Raw genomic sequence first — 16698 nt, forward strand, 5'->3', positions numbered from 1 at the left:
TTACTTTATTTTTGTCTTATTTTAATATATTCATTTATTGTCACTATTTCAAGAATAAGTGTAACCACATAAATGCAATACTTCACTTGTCTACTACACATTACTTAAACACATATCTAAAAATGTTTGGCTGCCCGTTGCATAATCCATCACTCTTCACGGATACAGACAATTCTCATAATTCTCGTACCCAAAGTTTATTGTTTATCATGTCCTTGAACAACTTCCGACTATTGATTTCGATCCTTACTACACAATGTCATAGTATAATAATCCACTTGAAGCTTAATACAAAATTTCCTTACTCGACAAGCGAAAGCCTTCATTGTGTTCCTTGTTTAAGCCATGTAACAGATATCTTTATTATTAGAAAATCATTTATTAAAAATTACCCGTACTGCAATTCAAATATATACGTTAAAACCAAACTATAAACATGGATAGAATAGACTTAGCCAGTGATATAGACTCTTGTTTAGATATCAATTGCAAAACTATTTCACCAGAGACATGTTCTGAGGTGATAACAGAACTATATGGCTTTAAATTATTAACACTCAACATTAGAAGCATACAAAAAAACTTTGACGCATTTACGATTCTCTTACAGCGGCTAAACACAGTTTTTGACGCAATTATACTAACTGAATGTCGTTTAAATGATTCCACAATTATTGGACAATTACTCGGCTATTCATGTTACTCTACCTTAAATAACATAAACCAAAATGGCGGAGTAGTGGTATATGTTAAAGATACTTGGACTGCTAATGTATCAGAACCTTCTTTCTCGGACGCGTGCTGCTTATTAGTAGATATTCCGAATGTGATCACAATCCTTGGAATCTATAGGTCTCCTTCTATCAGATGTCTAAACAACTTTCTTAACTCTTTAGATAATACCCTTAACCAACTTCAAAATAAACCCTGCCTAGCAATTGCAGGCGATATTAATATAGATATCTTACCTTCTAATAATGTTGGTATAGACGCAACTGACTACCTGAGCCTAGCCAGTGTTCATGGACTTATTCCAGCAATCACTATTCCTACCAGATTAAAAAGTTGTATTGACCACATATTTGTTAGATCCAAAAATAAAATAACTAGTGCAGTATGCGAAACAGACATCACTGACCACTATGCTGCTTTAATCGGTATTAAACATAACCCAACCAAAAAAATCTCAGAACAGGTTTACAAATAAAATTGATTACGAGGCAATTTTAAATGAACTCAAGACTTGCGACTGGAATAATGTTTATTGTGAGGCTAGTGTAGATGACGCTGCTTCAGCTTTAACCACTACCATAGCTTCAATCGTTGCTAATTGCACGCATACAATTCGTCTAAGTAGGAGTAAAGTTAATCTGTCCCCATGGATTACACCCGGTCTTCTCCGCTGTATGCGCCACCGTGATCACCTCTACCGTGTGACAAGACAGTTCCCAAAAGACGAAATCCTGGAAAAAATATACAAAAGATATAAAAATTTCTGTAATGATCTTTTATGCAGAATTAAAAATAATTATGAGAAGGAATCGTTAGTTCAAAATAAACATAATCCAAAAAAAACTCTGGTCCAACATTAAATCAATTTGCCATTTTAAATCCAAAGACAATAACGCAAATGATTTACTTACTTGTGCAAATAGTGCATCCCAATCACTTGACATGTGTAACAGCTACTTTTCTACCGTAGGCGTAAACCTAGCCAATACTACCCTTTCAAAAATGAATGCTACCGTTGACAGTTTAGTCTCGAAAATAAGAATAGGTAATAACTTATCAAACTCCCTTTACCTAACCCCGACTGACGAAACTGAAATTTATAACTTAATTAAACAGCTTAAGCCTGATGGAGCACCTGGTATTGACAATATCAACAATAGGTTAGTCAAATTAATCAGTAACTGCATTATATCACCCCTTACATTTATCTTCAACTTGAGTCTTTCTTCCGGTAGATTCCCCGCGTGCTGGAAAATAGCCTCTGTCACCCCAATTCACAAAGACGGACCGAAAAATATACCCAACAATTACCGACCTATTTCACTCCTTACCGTTTTCTCAAAACTCCTAGAAAAAATCATAAATAAACGTCTAATTGCATTTCTTGAAAAACAACATATTCTCTCTGATAGACAATTTGGATTCCGTCAACGCAAATGCACCCAAGATGCTGTAACACTTTTAAGTAATTTAACATCATCCTACTTAGATAATGGCTTTTCCTGTATTGGGGTTTTTCTTGACCTTGCCAAGGCTTTCGATACTGTCTCCACACAAATACTTCTCCGCAAGATGGAACTGCTGGGCATTCGAGGTATAGCTTGGGAATGGTTTAGAAGCTATCTTACTGATCGTAAACAGACAGTTAAATTAGACGGCCTTAGCAGTAATCAAATGCCTGTAATTTATGGTGTTCCGCAAGGTAGCATTCTTGGCCCTACTCTCTTTCTCATTTATATGAATGATATTCATGATCTCCACCTCAAGTCTTCAGAGATCATCTGCTATGCTGATGATACTGCAATTTTATTTCATGGAACTGATTGGGCCAGAACACTTACAATAGCTGAAAGGGGCATGAATTCTATATTTAATTGGCTTCAACTAAACTTACTCACGTTAAATACAAATAAAACGAAGTTTATCTGTTTTCACAAGACATCCGCTTCCAAACCAAAATTCCTCCTCAACTCTTTGAAAATCTGTTCTTGTCCACGCATTAACCACTCCCCTCTCCTTCCATGCAGTTGTGACAAAATTCAACGCACCCACGTAATCAGGTATCTAGGTATCCAAATTGATGAACGCTTAACGTTCGAACCCCACATCATTACCTTGTCCAATAGAGTGCGTAAACTTTCGGGTATTATAACTAAACTACGCACTTGTGCCGATATAAACACTTTACTACAAGTATACTTTGCAATTTGTCAGTCTATTATAACATACTGCATCAACATTTGGGGTAGCGCGAATAAAACCATTTTTCTAAATCTAGAAAGAGCTCAACGCTCTTTTTTAAAGAGGATGCTCAACAAACCCTATAGATTCCCTACAGACACTTTGTATAAAGAAGCTAATGTGTTACGGGTTCGCCAGCTCTACATTTTATCCACTTCTTTAGTTGTCCATAAAAATATTCTAAAATCTGAATCTCTATCTGACTTACGGGATAAGCGTGTTTTCCAGCTGCCTATTCCCACCACTAAAACAAAATTTGCCGAAAGATTCCCCTGGATTAGTCACCACTCAATCTATAACTCTATAGTTAAACTCTGTGATGTCAAGAACTGTACTCTTAATGAAGCAAAAACAAAAATTAGGAATGTACTCCTTAATCTCAACTACGAGGCGACTGAAAATATTATTAACTCTCATTGGTATTCTACAAATTCTCTTTTGCACTGCGTAATCCAGAATTAGATAACTCTATATCTATATTAACCCTATTACCACATGACACACTTAAACTTTCCCTCTTTCACACTTACACTTACACACAGACACACATACACACACACACACACACACACACATGACGCTCTCTAACTCGCGCTTAACAAACCATTTCATGTAATTTTAATTGGTTTCTCAAGACACAGGCTCAGCCTAATTTGAGAACCTCTGGAAATTTTTTCTGTACCTTTTTTTATTTAAATAAAGATTTTTTCATTTTTTTCATTTTTCATTTTCATTTAATACTTTGCCTAAGGTTCTTACGGAAACAGAAATTAAGTAAATTTATCAGAATAAAGGAAAATCTCCGAAAACTTAACGTTTAATTTAACTACGTGTGTTTTTTATCATTTTTGATATTTCGCGCGTTTGACGAATGTGATTTTTGAAATACTTTAGTTCCCAAAATGGTTTTGAATAGAAATCAAACGAAAAGCCGCAGTTTGAATTAAATATTCATAGCTAAGATCAGCGTCTGTTTAGTCACTTGCCAGCCCTCACACCCACCACTACAACTCCTGTAAGCCAGGACCAGCAATGGCACGCATTTTATGACACTGAGCAGTGAAGCTCGGCGAGTCTCAGGGAAAACTAATATGTCATTATCCGGCAACGAAATTAATCAGATAGACAGAAGGGAGTTGTAAATATTTATTGTCCACTTCCCTCCATAGCAAAGCATGAGACAAAATGGTGAACTAAAGAGGCGTTTTAACCTCAAGTATAGGGTTCACAACTAGATAAGCTAGTTGTAAAGCACCATAAATAAATATTAAACGAAAGGATCCTATCACATGAGCTGTTAGATTTGATTATAATGGGCATGGCAAAAACGCCGGAAAGCACGGAAATTCCGTCTAGTTTCTACAAGGTCCATGTAGTATACAACCCCGGATGTTATTTGCAAACTGTTTAACATGACGATGCGCTATAATATTGTCTGTTTAGTTAGCTGGTTGTTAATAATTTTTTATCTTCTTAGGCCCACCAGCGCCTATCTACGCTCAGCCGAACGCGAAGGTTCAGCATGGAGTGGACTTGAGATACGCTGCAACATACGGCAACCCTTATTTGAGGAACAGCACAACTGGTAAGTAACTTTAGCTCAAGAAGGGCTTCGACAAAGGTCCTTAACTTATTGAAGGAAAAAGAAGAAAGAACTTTGCAATCCATAGCAATTTTATATTGGAAGTTTAGGTACAGGAAAGCGAGTTAGTAGGTAAATTTTTATTACATAGGCTGAGATTATCATCATCATCATCAGCCGCAGGATGTCCACTGCTGAACATGAGCCTCCCCCAATTCCAGATCGACCTATTGGAAGTGGCCCGCATCTAGTGATCTTCTACAACTTTTATAAGGCTGAGATTATATTGTACTTAAATTCTTCCGTATAAAGGAAATAACAACTGCTAACGGTAGCATATTTCTATCGGATAGCGACCATTGTACTACAGTAATAATCGAGAAAAAAAGTAAAAAAGGTGCCTCTGCTCTATTAGATGGTTAACAAGATTATCTTATCGTTCTTACTGCTGTTATCAAACAAGAAAATGCATTTCTAATTTACGAAGATATATGAAACCTAAATAGAAAGAAAATTCGTTTAGAACATTCCAAATTAGTAAGAAATAAATTGACCGTCTTTGACTTGCTGGGCCCTTATTCTGTATGATAGTGTAAACGCGTAACGCGGCCGTGTCATGTTATCTTCGAGAAATGTGTGTGGAATGGTATTCTGTAAGCCAAATTTCTATCGTCCTAAACATGATGCGTTGTGTTACGTGCTTGTTACGCACTGTTAAAATAACGTGCGGGATAGAGAATAAGGCCCCTGTTGATTACCACAACAGCGTAAACAAGGTGCTAACACACACCAAAATGGCCCTCGTGGGTGTGTCGCGTTCCGTAATCAACCATATCAGGCCACCAGCTACCATCAGGTATAATGGAATCACTTTGTTTTGCCCGTGTAAAAATAAATGGAATCCGTATCAAAAATCTTTATGTGGAATTCAGAGACGCGAATAACGACATTATTAACATTTATTGCTTTGAATGACGAGACGAGTTTTCCGTTCGCCTGATGGTAAGCGATACGACCGGCCATAAACAGTACACACTATCCAACACCTTGAATTAAAAAGTATTGTTTGGTATTTTACTGCGCCCGCTATCCTCAGACATGAAATGTTAAGTCTTATTATATCCAGTGATTACACTGGCTACAATGACCTTCAAATCGGAAATCAACAGTGACTACACCCTGTTGCTTGGCTCCAGAAATAGACATTGCGGTGGTACCTACCCTCTCTCACATATGAGAGACCTATCACCAGTAATCTAGCGGCCATAACCCTCTCTGCTTCATTCCAAGCGTTAAATACTCATTTTTATCCGCTATTAAAATCGTCTAGAATTTTCTACGTACGCACCCTCAAGCATTGTGGTAGAAAACAATCAAGCTCTCGACAAGCCACCATTCAACTAACTTGCACGATGTCGCTCTTTCTAAACATCGCATTCATCGCATCCCTTAGCAGGAAAAAGTATTTTCAAAGCGGATTTTTATTTGTACTCCTCAATGTTGGTTTCAAGATTAAATTAGTTTGTAATTTTTTCTTTCCTGGTTTTGATGCTTATTTATTTTGTTTTAAGGTTTCTTCTTCATTACAGCTATGTTAGTAAAATTATTAGTATAATTTGCTTTACATACATGCATATTCTTTGTATCCAGTCAAAGCAGTTTGTTATTAGAAAAGCGCCATCTCTTTTCATTTTCAATCTTAGATTAAAGTTTTTAATCTACCCTCAATATTTTACAATTAATTTATCCACTCTGTTAAACGTACATGGTAAAATGACCCCACTGTACCTAATTAATAAGTAGTGGAATAGGATCTAATAGAAGGTCGACTGACGCGATGATTACCCCTGGACAGTCATCACAATTATGCCGGCATGTTGAAACCGGATATACACAGGCTGAACCCGAAATGTGACATACTTACGTGAGCCACTATGGCGGGTTTTAACACCTTGTGTAAGGTAGTCGCTATCCAGGCGGATATAAAATATATCCAACAGCAAATTACTACTTATTATATTATTAAGGAAGGTACATTACTTTGACTCAACTCTTTAGTTACATCTCATATTATCTTGTGTCAGTGCTGATTATTTTTTTGTAATTATTAATACAGGTTATGGAAACCAAGTGCACACAGCGAAGCCCGCTGCCACTCCAGCACCTCCGCCATATTCGGCAGTTAGAAGCTCAGTGGTAATGCCGACAGGTAAAATCAGTTTAAATTAAAAATATATCTTTATTTGCAAACCGCGCCACATGTAAATAAACTCAGTAAGTTTTGTTATAAATTAAAAGTAAAGAAGCCATTAAAATTTGCCAAAACATAAACATCGTTAAAGTAATAGCCTTAAGAGTTAGCATAACACAAATTTAAAAAAAAGTTACAGTAGCTTTGTTACAGTCAATAAAGAAAACAGCCGACAAACTCTTTTTTATTTATTATTATACACCAAATAACATGAATATTGTTCACCCAATTATTCCATACATCTGTTGAGCCTATATCATTTGCCCTACTAATTAATAAAAAAAAACGGCCTCATTCTAAATTTGAAATTTAACGACCAATCATTAAAGCAGAAAACAATGAAATGTTTTTGGCAAGAATACAAATATTTGTATATTTAATTCATTCCATTTCGTGGAATATATAAATTTCAGACAATGCCATTAATAATATTCGGGGAATTTGCATTTAATTAATAATTTGAAATGATATTTAGGTGTAGTGTTTAGTCGATATTTATTTCATTGTTTAATTATAAAATTATTTTTATAATAGGAGAACTATATTGTGTGAAATTGTGACTATATTTTTTTAAATACATTGATTAATTAAGTTATTAAATACATTTTAATATACTTGCTCTTATGATCGAATATAGGTGGACCAGGAATCTTGGGTTCGATACCCAGGTCGGGTATTTGTATAGATTTTACTTTAATAATACACTTGATACCTAAAGAGCACAATATGTATTTCATCAAATAAATTTAAATAAAATTGAAAAGGCCTCGGTGGAGTGTTGTATTGAGAGCGAGACAACTACTATTTTGGAGTCCCGTGTTCGAATCCCTAGTCGGTCAAAGTGACGTTGGGTTTGTCTACTCAGTATCAGCCTTAACTCTGTAATTTGTATCCGATGGCGAAAGGCTTACCTCTTATCACATCATGGGACGGAACTCAAATGGCGAATATTTGAGTGCCCTGGTACCACTTCTGCCTACCTTTCAAGGATAAAAGCGTGACAAAACACATATGGCGAAAACTAGGTGCTGTTCTGCTTACCTCTTCAAGGATAAAGGCCATTTTTATTTTTCAACATCTCATAATAAATGTAATCGTGTTATTTTCAATCAGTTAGCTGTCAGTAAAATTTACTATTAATAATATAATAATATCAGCCCCGTATTATAATACTGTCCCACTGTTGGGCAGGGGCCTCCTCTACTACTGAGAGGGATTAGGCCTTAGTCCACCATGCTATCCTAGTGCGGATTGGTATATTTCACACACCCTCGAAATTCTCATAGAGAACTCCTCAGGCATGCAGGTTTCCTCCCGATGTTCTCATTCACCAACTTAAGCAAGCGATAATTCAGAAAAAAAACACACGTGATTTTAGAAAAATCAGAGGTGTGTGTCCTTGGGATTTGAATTTGCGGACATTCGTCTCGGCGGTCTGTTCCACAACCAATTAGGCTATCGCCAATATCAAAGTTACTATTACCTTAAACTAAACTAGATATGTGTTAACTCTTATACCTTTTACTTCAGTTCATGAATAATGTAAGTTTATGTCTGCGAAGTTACTATTGTAGCCACTCGATATTTACTTATACGTTCGAAGTTTGACAAGTCGCATAAATTTAATTGCATTCCGAACGAGCCTTCGTGAATAATTAATAGGTTTCCAAAACTCTATTTAGTTTATTGTACTTTCCAGATTTGTCTCGTGTTTGGGTTTATAGTTGTTGAATTAAATATAATTTGAATAAACAGTTCATTATTCAAATAAGTTATATTTATCGGCTTAGTATAAAAAATGATTGGTTTTTATGATAATTTCCAGAAATGTACTTTAAATATAAAGCCATCAAATTTAAATGTACATTTTTAATTAATTTGCCTTATTTTATATTTAAAATTACAATTAAATTTAATCCTTATTTTTAAAAATGAATGCCGTATTTTTTAAATAAACAAACCTAATTTAATTTTAAAAACAATTCATTTTATTTGTAATCACAAAAGCGCGCCCATTTATATACACGCATTAAAAATTAACTTTGGCGACCCCGAATTTTAATATCTAAGTCATAAATCCGTGGCGTGTCACTTAACTAGAGGTTTTTTCCCTCAATATCACTTAGGCTAATTGCTGTCATTTTTCACAGGTAATGGCAACCAACCGTCGCAAGCCACCCACGTGTAGGCAGCGTTATATCTTGTATAATATGGACAGTAAATAATATTTTCTAGCTTCAAAGTGTACTAAAAATTTCGCCTATTACGTAATGAACTTTGTAATGTACACTTTGAGGTGTTTGTAATATATGTTCCTAATTATACATAAAATTTGACTGAAATGTAAATAGCGACTTTTAGCATAAGTCTGAAGATTCAAAATGCACGATTTAATTTATTGGTTATTAAAAATGAATAAAATAATTTCGTGATTCGAAATTTGAAATTATTAATTCATTGAATTCTTGCGCTGTTCGTGTTGATATAATCAAAATGTTTCATTTTTAAATTTGGAATGAATATCATAAAAATACAATGTAATAAAATTACGCCAGTTTTTTCGATTAATTTAATTGGAGCGCGTGATTCATTGTTTCAATTTCATTAAGAATGCTCATAAATGTATGTTTTTTTTAAATTAAATGTAAATAGTTACCTTGTATTCGCTTCTTTCGATTGAATGCAATCAATCAGTTTGCATTGTTTTGCTTTTGCTGATTTATGTTTTAATTTTCATTTATTACGCAAAGTTCACAGCAGGTTGCTCAACGTATTTTTGATGTTAAATTCCATTTAATTTATAGTGTAAGTGTAATACAGACTGAGAGAAAATATTTTATAAATTTTATATAAACCCGCCGTGGTAATTCATCTTTGTCTTAAAGCCGTTAACAAAATGGTGTCTAGCAACTTAGTAACTTGCAGAGCTCAGGCGTGCGGTCGATATTTTGTTAGAATTTTAGCATCATAAGATTATTATTGACATATATGGTACTTTCAAAATCATTACGTTTTATGTTCCACATTGTTCAGTTTTATGACAACGCTATGAATATTTCTTGGTACAAAATAAATCGACCTTGTGCCTGAGTTTGTAGTGAAATGATACGATAGATACATAATTACTGTGATAATTGTATAGAAGGGGATATAATGCATTTTGTAATAAAATGATTTTATATCATAAACTTATGCAATAGTTTTTAGTGAAGCGTGTCATATTTCTCATTTAATTCGGGGAAGTTTGAATTAAATTAAAAATGTTTTTGCGCATAAATTAAATTAAAATGTGAATTCAAATTTCCTCATCGTAATTTTAATAATGGGCATTGCGAATAATTTACGTTGTTTGAAAAATTTAATGGAAAATCGATAAAAATATTGCATGTTACCAGTGTTTCGTATTTGCATGCGCATATTGTCATTTTCAGTTATAATGCTCGCAGGATTAAATTTTATTAAAAAATAAATTGTTTTATTTATACTTAATCATCCGTTTAATAAACTAATTCTATTTTTTTATATTTAAAAAATAAATTGTTTTATTTATATTTAATCATCAGTTTAAAAATTAATCCTACTTTTGATTATTATAAATAAGAATGTTAGTGACTTTAGCGGTGTATAGGTAAGACACCGCTGTAGAGGAACAGATGGTTGCGTTCCTCTATGGAAGGGAAAGATTTCCAGTCAGGCAGATATTGCTTGTGACCGACCGCGGGCCCTCCGACGATTCCTATTCGGAGGTGGTATAATCGCACTCTTAATAAAATAATGAACTATTTCAAAATTGTTAATTTGTGGCAGTCGTCGGAAAAATAATTTTTGTATGCTACCTTTTTTTTGAAGTTGCTATAAAATTGAGCTTATTAAAGATAGGTAAAAAATGAAACCTTTAGCATGAAAAAGAGGGAAAAAACTAAAAGGTCGCAAACAGAAATTGGTTGTTTGACGATTCCCACAAATTGTCAATTTTGGAATGGGTCATTATTTTATAAAGAGTGCGATATATGCTGCGTGTCGCGCAAATTCTGCTATTGTAAGTCAGTATCGTTTCTCACCATCTAGCGTGATTGTTGTGCGTTATCACTACAATTATGTCAATGCATCGATCATTGCAGTCCCGGTGATGTTGACAAGATGGCGGTGTACGCTAATTATACTGCCACATTGAGAATTTGGATTTTAAAATATTTAAATCTAAATACAGGATACTTTGAATGAATGTAGGTCACAGATAGACCATGTACCGAAAATAAAGTGATGCCAACGCCACATGTGATTAAATTTATTCTAATTTAATACTTGTAAGTGGAAAAATAAGTAGATATAATATGGCTGCTGATTTTTTTTTACAACTTCTGCACAATATTTTTTTATTGCTATAAATGACGAAACATGCTTGCCGTTCGCCTTATCGTAAGTAATACAACCACCCATAAACAGTAGAAACACCATCCTACACCTTTAATTACAAAGTTGAGCTCGCCATCTTGGACATGAGATGTTAAGTCTTAATATGTTCTGTAGTTATACTGGCTACAATGTCCTTCAAACCGGAACACAACAGTGATTACATACTGCTTGGCGGCATAAATAGACATTGCGGTAGTACCGGACGGACTCTCGCATATAAGAGACCCAACACCAGTAATAAGTGTTTTCATTATAGCAACTGGTGTTAATATTTTGCAATTCCTTAACATCAAAATAAATAGACAGAGCTATGTGTAAAAGCTAGTCTAAAATAGTTGCACGGAACAGAGATTCACGTACTCAAGTCCGGCTTCCGTTCAAAGCCGCGGTCCCGGCTTAGCCCGTGGTCATCAAAAACTCATTTAGTTTTTCACGTGCCGGATAAAAAAGTGTAAGAGGTACTCTAACGGTATAATCACGCTGTGACGGAGGGTGGACAGAATAATCATGTGATAAGCTGCCTTTTTAGTAATTTTATCCGTATGACGGAGTCAATATTGAGGGATAAACATTCATCAAAATAGGAATGACAAAAAATGTTTCTTTCTTGAATTGGTTGGCCTCGTTGGGTGTGGTACGTACTGCCGAGACGACTGTCTGTAGGTTCAAATCCCAAGGGCACACACCTCGGACTTTTCTAAAAAAATATGTGTGTATTCTTTGTCAATTATCGCTTGCTTTAATGGTAAAGGAAAACATTGTGAGGAAAACTACATAACTGAGAGGTTCTCTATAGGAATTTTGAGGGTGTGTGTAGTCTACCAATCCGCACTAGGCCAGCGTGGTGGACTAAGGCCTAATCCCTTTCAGTAGTAGAGGAGGCCCGTTCCTAGTAGCGGGACAATATATAATACAGGGCTGATATTATTATTATATTTTTTGCAAAGATTAAATGTGTAAATAGGGTAAGTAACTTATCCCTATGTATCATTGTTGTCCAAAATAAATGATTTATTATTATCAAATTGTTTTATCTGATAGTAATTTGTATATAAATTTCCTCGTATCAGCCCTACTGTGTTTTTAATATCTTGTTTTTACTTTCACACTACAATCAGTATGGACGTACACAGTGTGGTTGTCGCGACAAAGCATTAGGGGCGTGAGACAACTTTTTATTGTGTTTTGTAGATTAATCAACACTAAATACAAAGTTTTGTTATGTTTAAAAGCGTATTTGTGTAGGCGTAGCGTCGATTTTTCTTTTATTTTTCATACAAAATGTATGGAAAAATTTTTAAGCAATTTCTGACTTTAAGAGTATTGAAAATAGGTTCTATAGTATCTTTTAATTCATTCATTATACCAGTCAGGAATAAAAACATATCTTTTTTAGCAATTTCCTTAGATATGAATACAAATAAAACATGATTACAGAAAATTTGCTAAAACGCGTCAAATCGTGCATATCACGATATGGAATATAAAGTATTTTATATTAGTGTTTAGCTATTTCCCGATGTGTGAGTAGGTATCCATCGCATGATCGCAAATATTTGTATGACAATCTTCCCAATGTCCGCTCTATATAATCTTAGATCTCTTTGTCTATATATTTATATATATATATATAAAAATTAATAATATAAATATATATATATATATATATATAAAATTATATAAATATGAATTATATAAATATATATATATATATATATATATATATATATATATATATATATATATATATATATATATATATATATATATATATATATATATATATATATAAAAATTAATCCCTATTTCCCTTGGTCATGCCATTACGCGTGAACGGCTGGATCGATTTCACTATTTTTTTCTTTGTTGTGTTTGTTATTGTCAGGTAAAAGTTATTATGAAAGAAAAAAATTCAAAAAATTGCGCGGAAAATTAGAAAAATTAAGATATTAACGAAAATATTAATTTTATATAACTGTCAATTGTTTGAAATAACTGTCAGCGATTGACAGAAATCGTGCTGCTTTATAGTTAAGACGGGACAACGTCTGTCGGGTCAACTAGTGGATAATAAAAATCGTGCGTGCAATTCCGGCTTTTTGCTCGATTGGTGAACCAGTCGATCGGCATTTCTGCGGACCGCGACCGCAGACGCGCGGCTTTAGGCCAACGCACACCGTGACAGAATCACCGATTTATACTTTAACCAAAGGACATTCAGACTTCTCTAGTAGGCATACGACATCAATTCTAACGTTTGAAAAACCTCATCGAAAGGCTGGTACATTGCCGTGCTAAGCTCAAAAGCGGCATCTAAAAAACAAATCAAGATTTTTATGTCGTCAGATAGCTTAAAGAAATACTCATCCAATGAAATTACCTAAATAACGGTATCGTGTTTAGAAATTGTTAAAAAAAACTTAAAAGAGTTTCTCTATCTCAGTTTTACATACAAAACTATATTTACAAAGTTAACAAAGTTTACAAAGTTTATATTTACAAAGTTTCGGTTATCTCGAAATAAGGTTTCCCTGACATACCGTTTTTGCGCTTAGCACGCCAGTTCTCTGGTGGTCTCTCATATGTGACAGTCCGTTTGATACCATTAAATTTCAATAACCTCACGTATCATCCCAGGTAGAAGTGGGTTTGGGAAGGATTTATTGTGTAAACAAGATAATTTTTGAAGCCTTTCAGAATGTTTAGCAACTGCAACCTTCTTAGAGCATCGGTATTTCAAGTCAGCTGTTACTCTGACTTTACGGAGGAGAAAATAACGGCATGTTTAGTTGTGTTCGTGCATTTTCAGAGGTTGAACTGCACTCCAGAGTTATAACTTAGCGTTAACCCACAGGATCTTGGATAGTCGTATCATTTATCTTCTGAAAGTATTAGCTTGTTTATAGAATAAGAAATTAGGTTCAAATTTCAGTATACGCTAGAAGGGTTTTAATTACAGATATACAAGTTTCCTCACGCTGTTTTCCTTCGTTAAAGCAAGTGATAATTCACAAAGAATACGCACATAATTTAGAAAAGTCATAGACGTGTGTCTTGGACCTAACCTGCGGACATTCGTCTCAGCAGTCTGATTCGGCATCACCGCTTTTTTATTTGTCTCTCATTGTAATGTAAAATGCCTCGACTGCGTTGGTTGGTAGCTGTACTGCATGCGCGGTACGACAGGGCTCTGAGTTCCTGGGTTCGAATCCCGGGTCGGACAAATTGATATTTGGATTTTTCTGCTCAGTATCAGCCCGGAGTCTGGAATTTGTGCCCGATATGGCGATAGGCTCGCCCCCTATCACATCATGGGATGGATCACAGTGAAAAGTGGGTGCCCTGGTTGCGCTTCTGCATACCCCTTCGGGGATAAATGCGTGATATTGTGTGTGTAATGTAAAATTTAAATCGATAGAACTAAAATATTCTAAAACCCATAGGTGTTCGTTGACGCCGTGTCGTAAACACGACAATTTGCGGTCAGTGAATTCCTTACGATACAACGTAAACAGAACGCGGCTAGTTTGGACCGGCTGCTCTCCCCCGAGGGTGACTAAGAGGCTGTACGCCTTGTCTGGTACAGGGGCGGAGTTGGGAACAAGGCTGGGGGGTCGGGTGTTCAGCAATAACTCTTATGTGAGAATATGACGTTCGGCTAGTTTATTTCAAACTAACTGAACCGGCGAACTTCGTACCGCCTAACAGTCGATTCCTTAATTTTCTTTTATTTAATACTAATTCTGCTATTCGGAACACTGAGTCAGCTAGTAAGATAAAAAAAGGAAAAAAGAAAGTTGATATGTCAACAATTACATTATGTCAAAAAATAAAAATTATAAAACACTTAAAAGTTTTCCATTATTCCATCTAACGTCAATTGTTTTTCCTTCCCCCCCTCCACTAACACTTAGACTTAATGGTATGGTTTTAAAGTTCAACCATAGTTGAACCAGTTTTTACCATATCTTATGTCACGTCCCGTTCCTGTGGGAACGGGATAAAAAGTATCCTATGTCCGTCTCCTGGTTCTAAGCTACCTCTCTACCAATTTTTAACCAAATCGGTTCATCCGTTCTTGAATTATAAATAGTGTAACTAACACCACTTTCTTTTATGTATATAGATATTCAGTTTCATGCAATTTCATTCATAACAATAAAACCACAATGACAAATACCATTATTCTTTTGATTTATTTATCACTAGCTTTTGCCCGCGGCTCCGCCCGCGTTATAAAGTTTTTCAGGCTAAAGTTTTCCGTTATAAAAGTAGTAGTTTCCCGGGAGCCTATGTTCTTCCCAGGGTCTCAAACTGTCTCCATACCAAATTTCATCTTAATACGTTGGGTAGTTTTTGAGTTTAACACGTTCAGACAGACAGATGCAGCAGAAGACTTTATGTTATAATATATTTTTGTAGAAATTTTTAAGAGGAACAATCCCGTCATTCATCATTGCTACATAACTTTAGCCGTTTACGCAGCGCACGCAACAGAAACTCTCAAAACTAATAATTTTTTCCCGTTTTTGCAACATGTTTCATTACGGTTCCACTCCTATTGGTCATAGCGTGATGATATTATAGCCTATAGCACTCCAGGAACAAAGGGCTATCCAACACAAAAAAAATTTTCAGTTCGAACCGACAGTTCCTGAGATTAGCCATTGCTGCTCCGCTCCTATTGTGTATAGCTTGATGATATATATCTTATAGCACTCCACAAACAAAGGGCTGTCCAACACAAAAAGATTTTTTCAGTTCGAACCGGTAGTTCCTGAGATTAGTCATTAGTGCTCCGTTCCTATTGGGTATAGCCTATAGCACTCCACGAACAAAGGGCTATCCAACGCAAAAAGATTTTTTTAGTTTGGACCGGTAGTTCCTGAGATTAGCCGTTACTGCTCCGCTCCTATTGGGTATAGCGTGATGATATATAGCCTATAGCACTCCACAAACAAAGAGCTATCCAACGCAAAATGAATTTTTCAGTTTGGACCGGTAGTTCCTGAGATAAGCCATTACTGCTCCGCTCCTATTGGGTATACCGTGATGATATATAGCCTCTAGCACTCCACGAACAAAGGGCTATCCAACGCAAAAAGAATTTTTCAGTTTGGACCGGTAGTTTCTGAGATTAGCCATTACTGCTCCGCTCCTATTAGGTATAGCGTGATGATATATAGCCTATAGCACTCCACGAACAAAGGGCTATCCAACGCAAAATGTATTTTTCGGTTATAGTAGAAGTATAGATAACAGTTCCGCTATTAAAATGACAACATCAGAATTAACTGCATTGTTCTCGGGGGACTTATCCCCCACTTTTCTCCCTCGATCCCCCTCTGTGTAAGGTGCAATGCACCTTGCTAAACACTAGAGAGCCCACTCAGGACATCTCGAAGTATTTTACTCCTTACACCGCGTGCCACGTTCGTAGCATGCTTAATATTTTAGAATTAGATGAATTATATTT

The 16698-nt window shown here is 35.3% G+C and overlaps 1 protein-coding gene across 1 annotated transcript in view; it reads left to right on the plus strand.

The window, feature by feature from the left end:
• LOC115451609 (irregular chiasm C-roughest protein) overlaps positions 1-10272 on the plus strand; it is a 59831-nt gene extending 49559 nt beyond the window's left edge. The window contains 3 exon segments of the mRNA XM_037437400.1: positions 4451-4558; positions 6672-6764; positions 8957-10272. Coding sequence (XP_037293297.1) covers positions 4451-4558; positions 6672-6764; positions 8957-8994 — 239 coding nt within the window. The 3' untranslated portion in view covers positions 8995-10272.
• The last annotated feature ends 6426 nt before the right edge of the window (positions 10273-16698 follow it).

The sequence above is a fragment of the Manduca sexta genome, chromosome 2, assembly GCF_014839805.1.
Source record: "Manduca sexta isolate Smith_Timp_Sample1 chromosome 2, JHU_Msex_v1.0, whole genome shotgun sequence".
Classification (NCBI taxonomy): Eukaryota; Metazoa; Arthropoda; class Insecta; order Lepidoptera; family Sphingidae; genus Manduca; species Manduca sexta.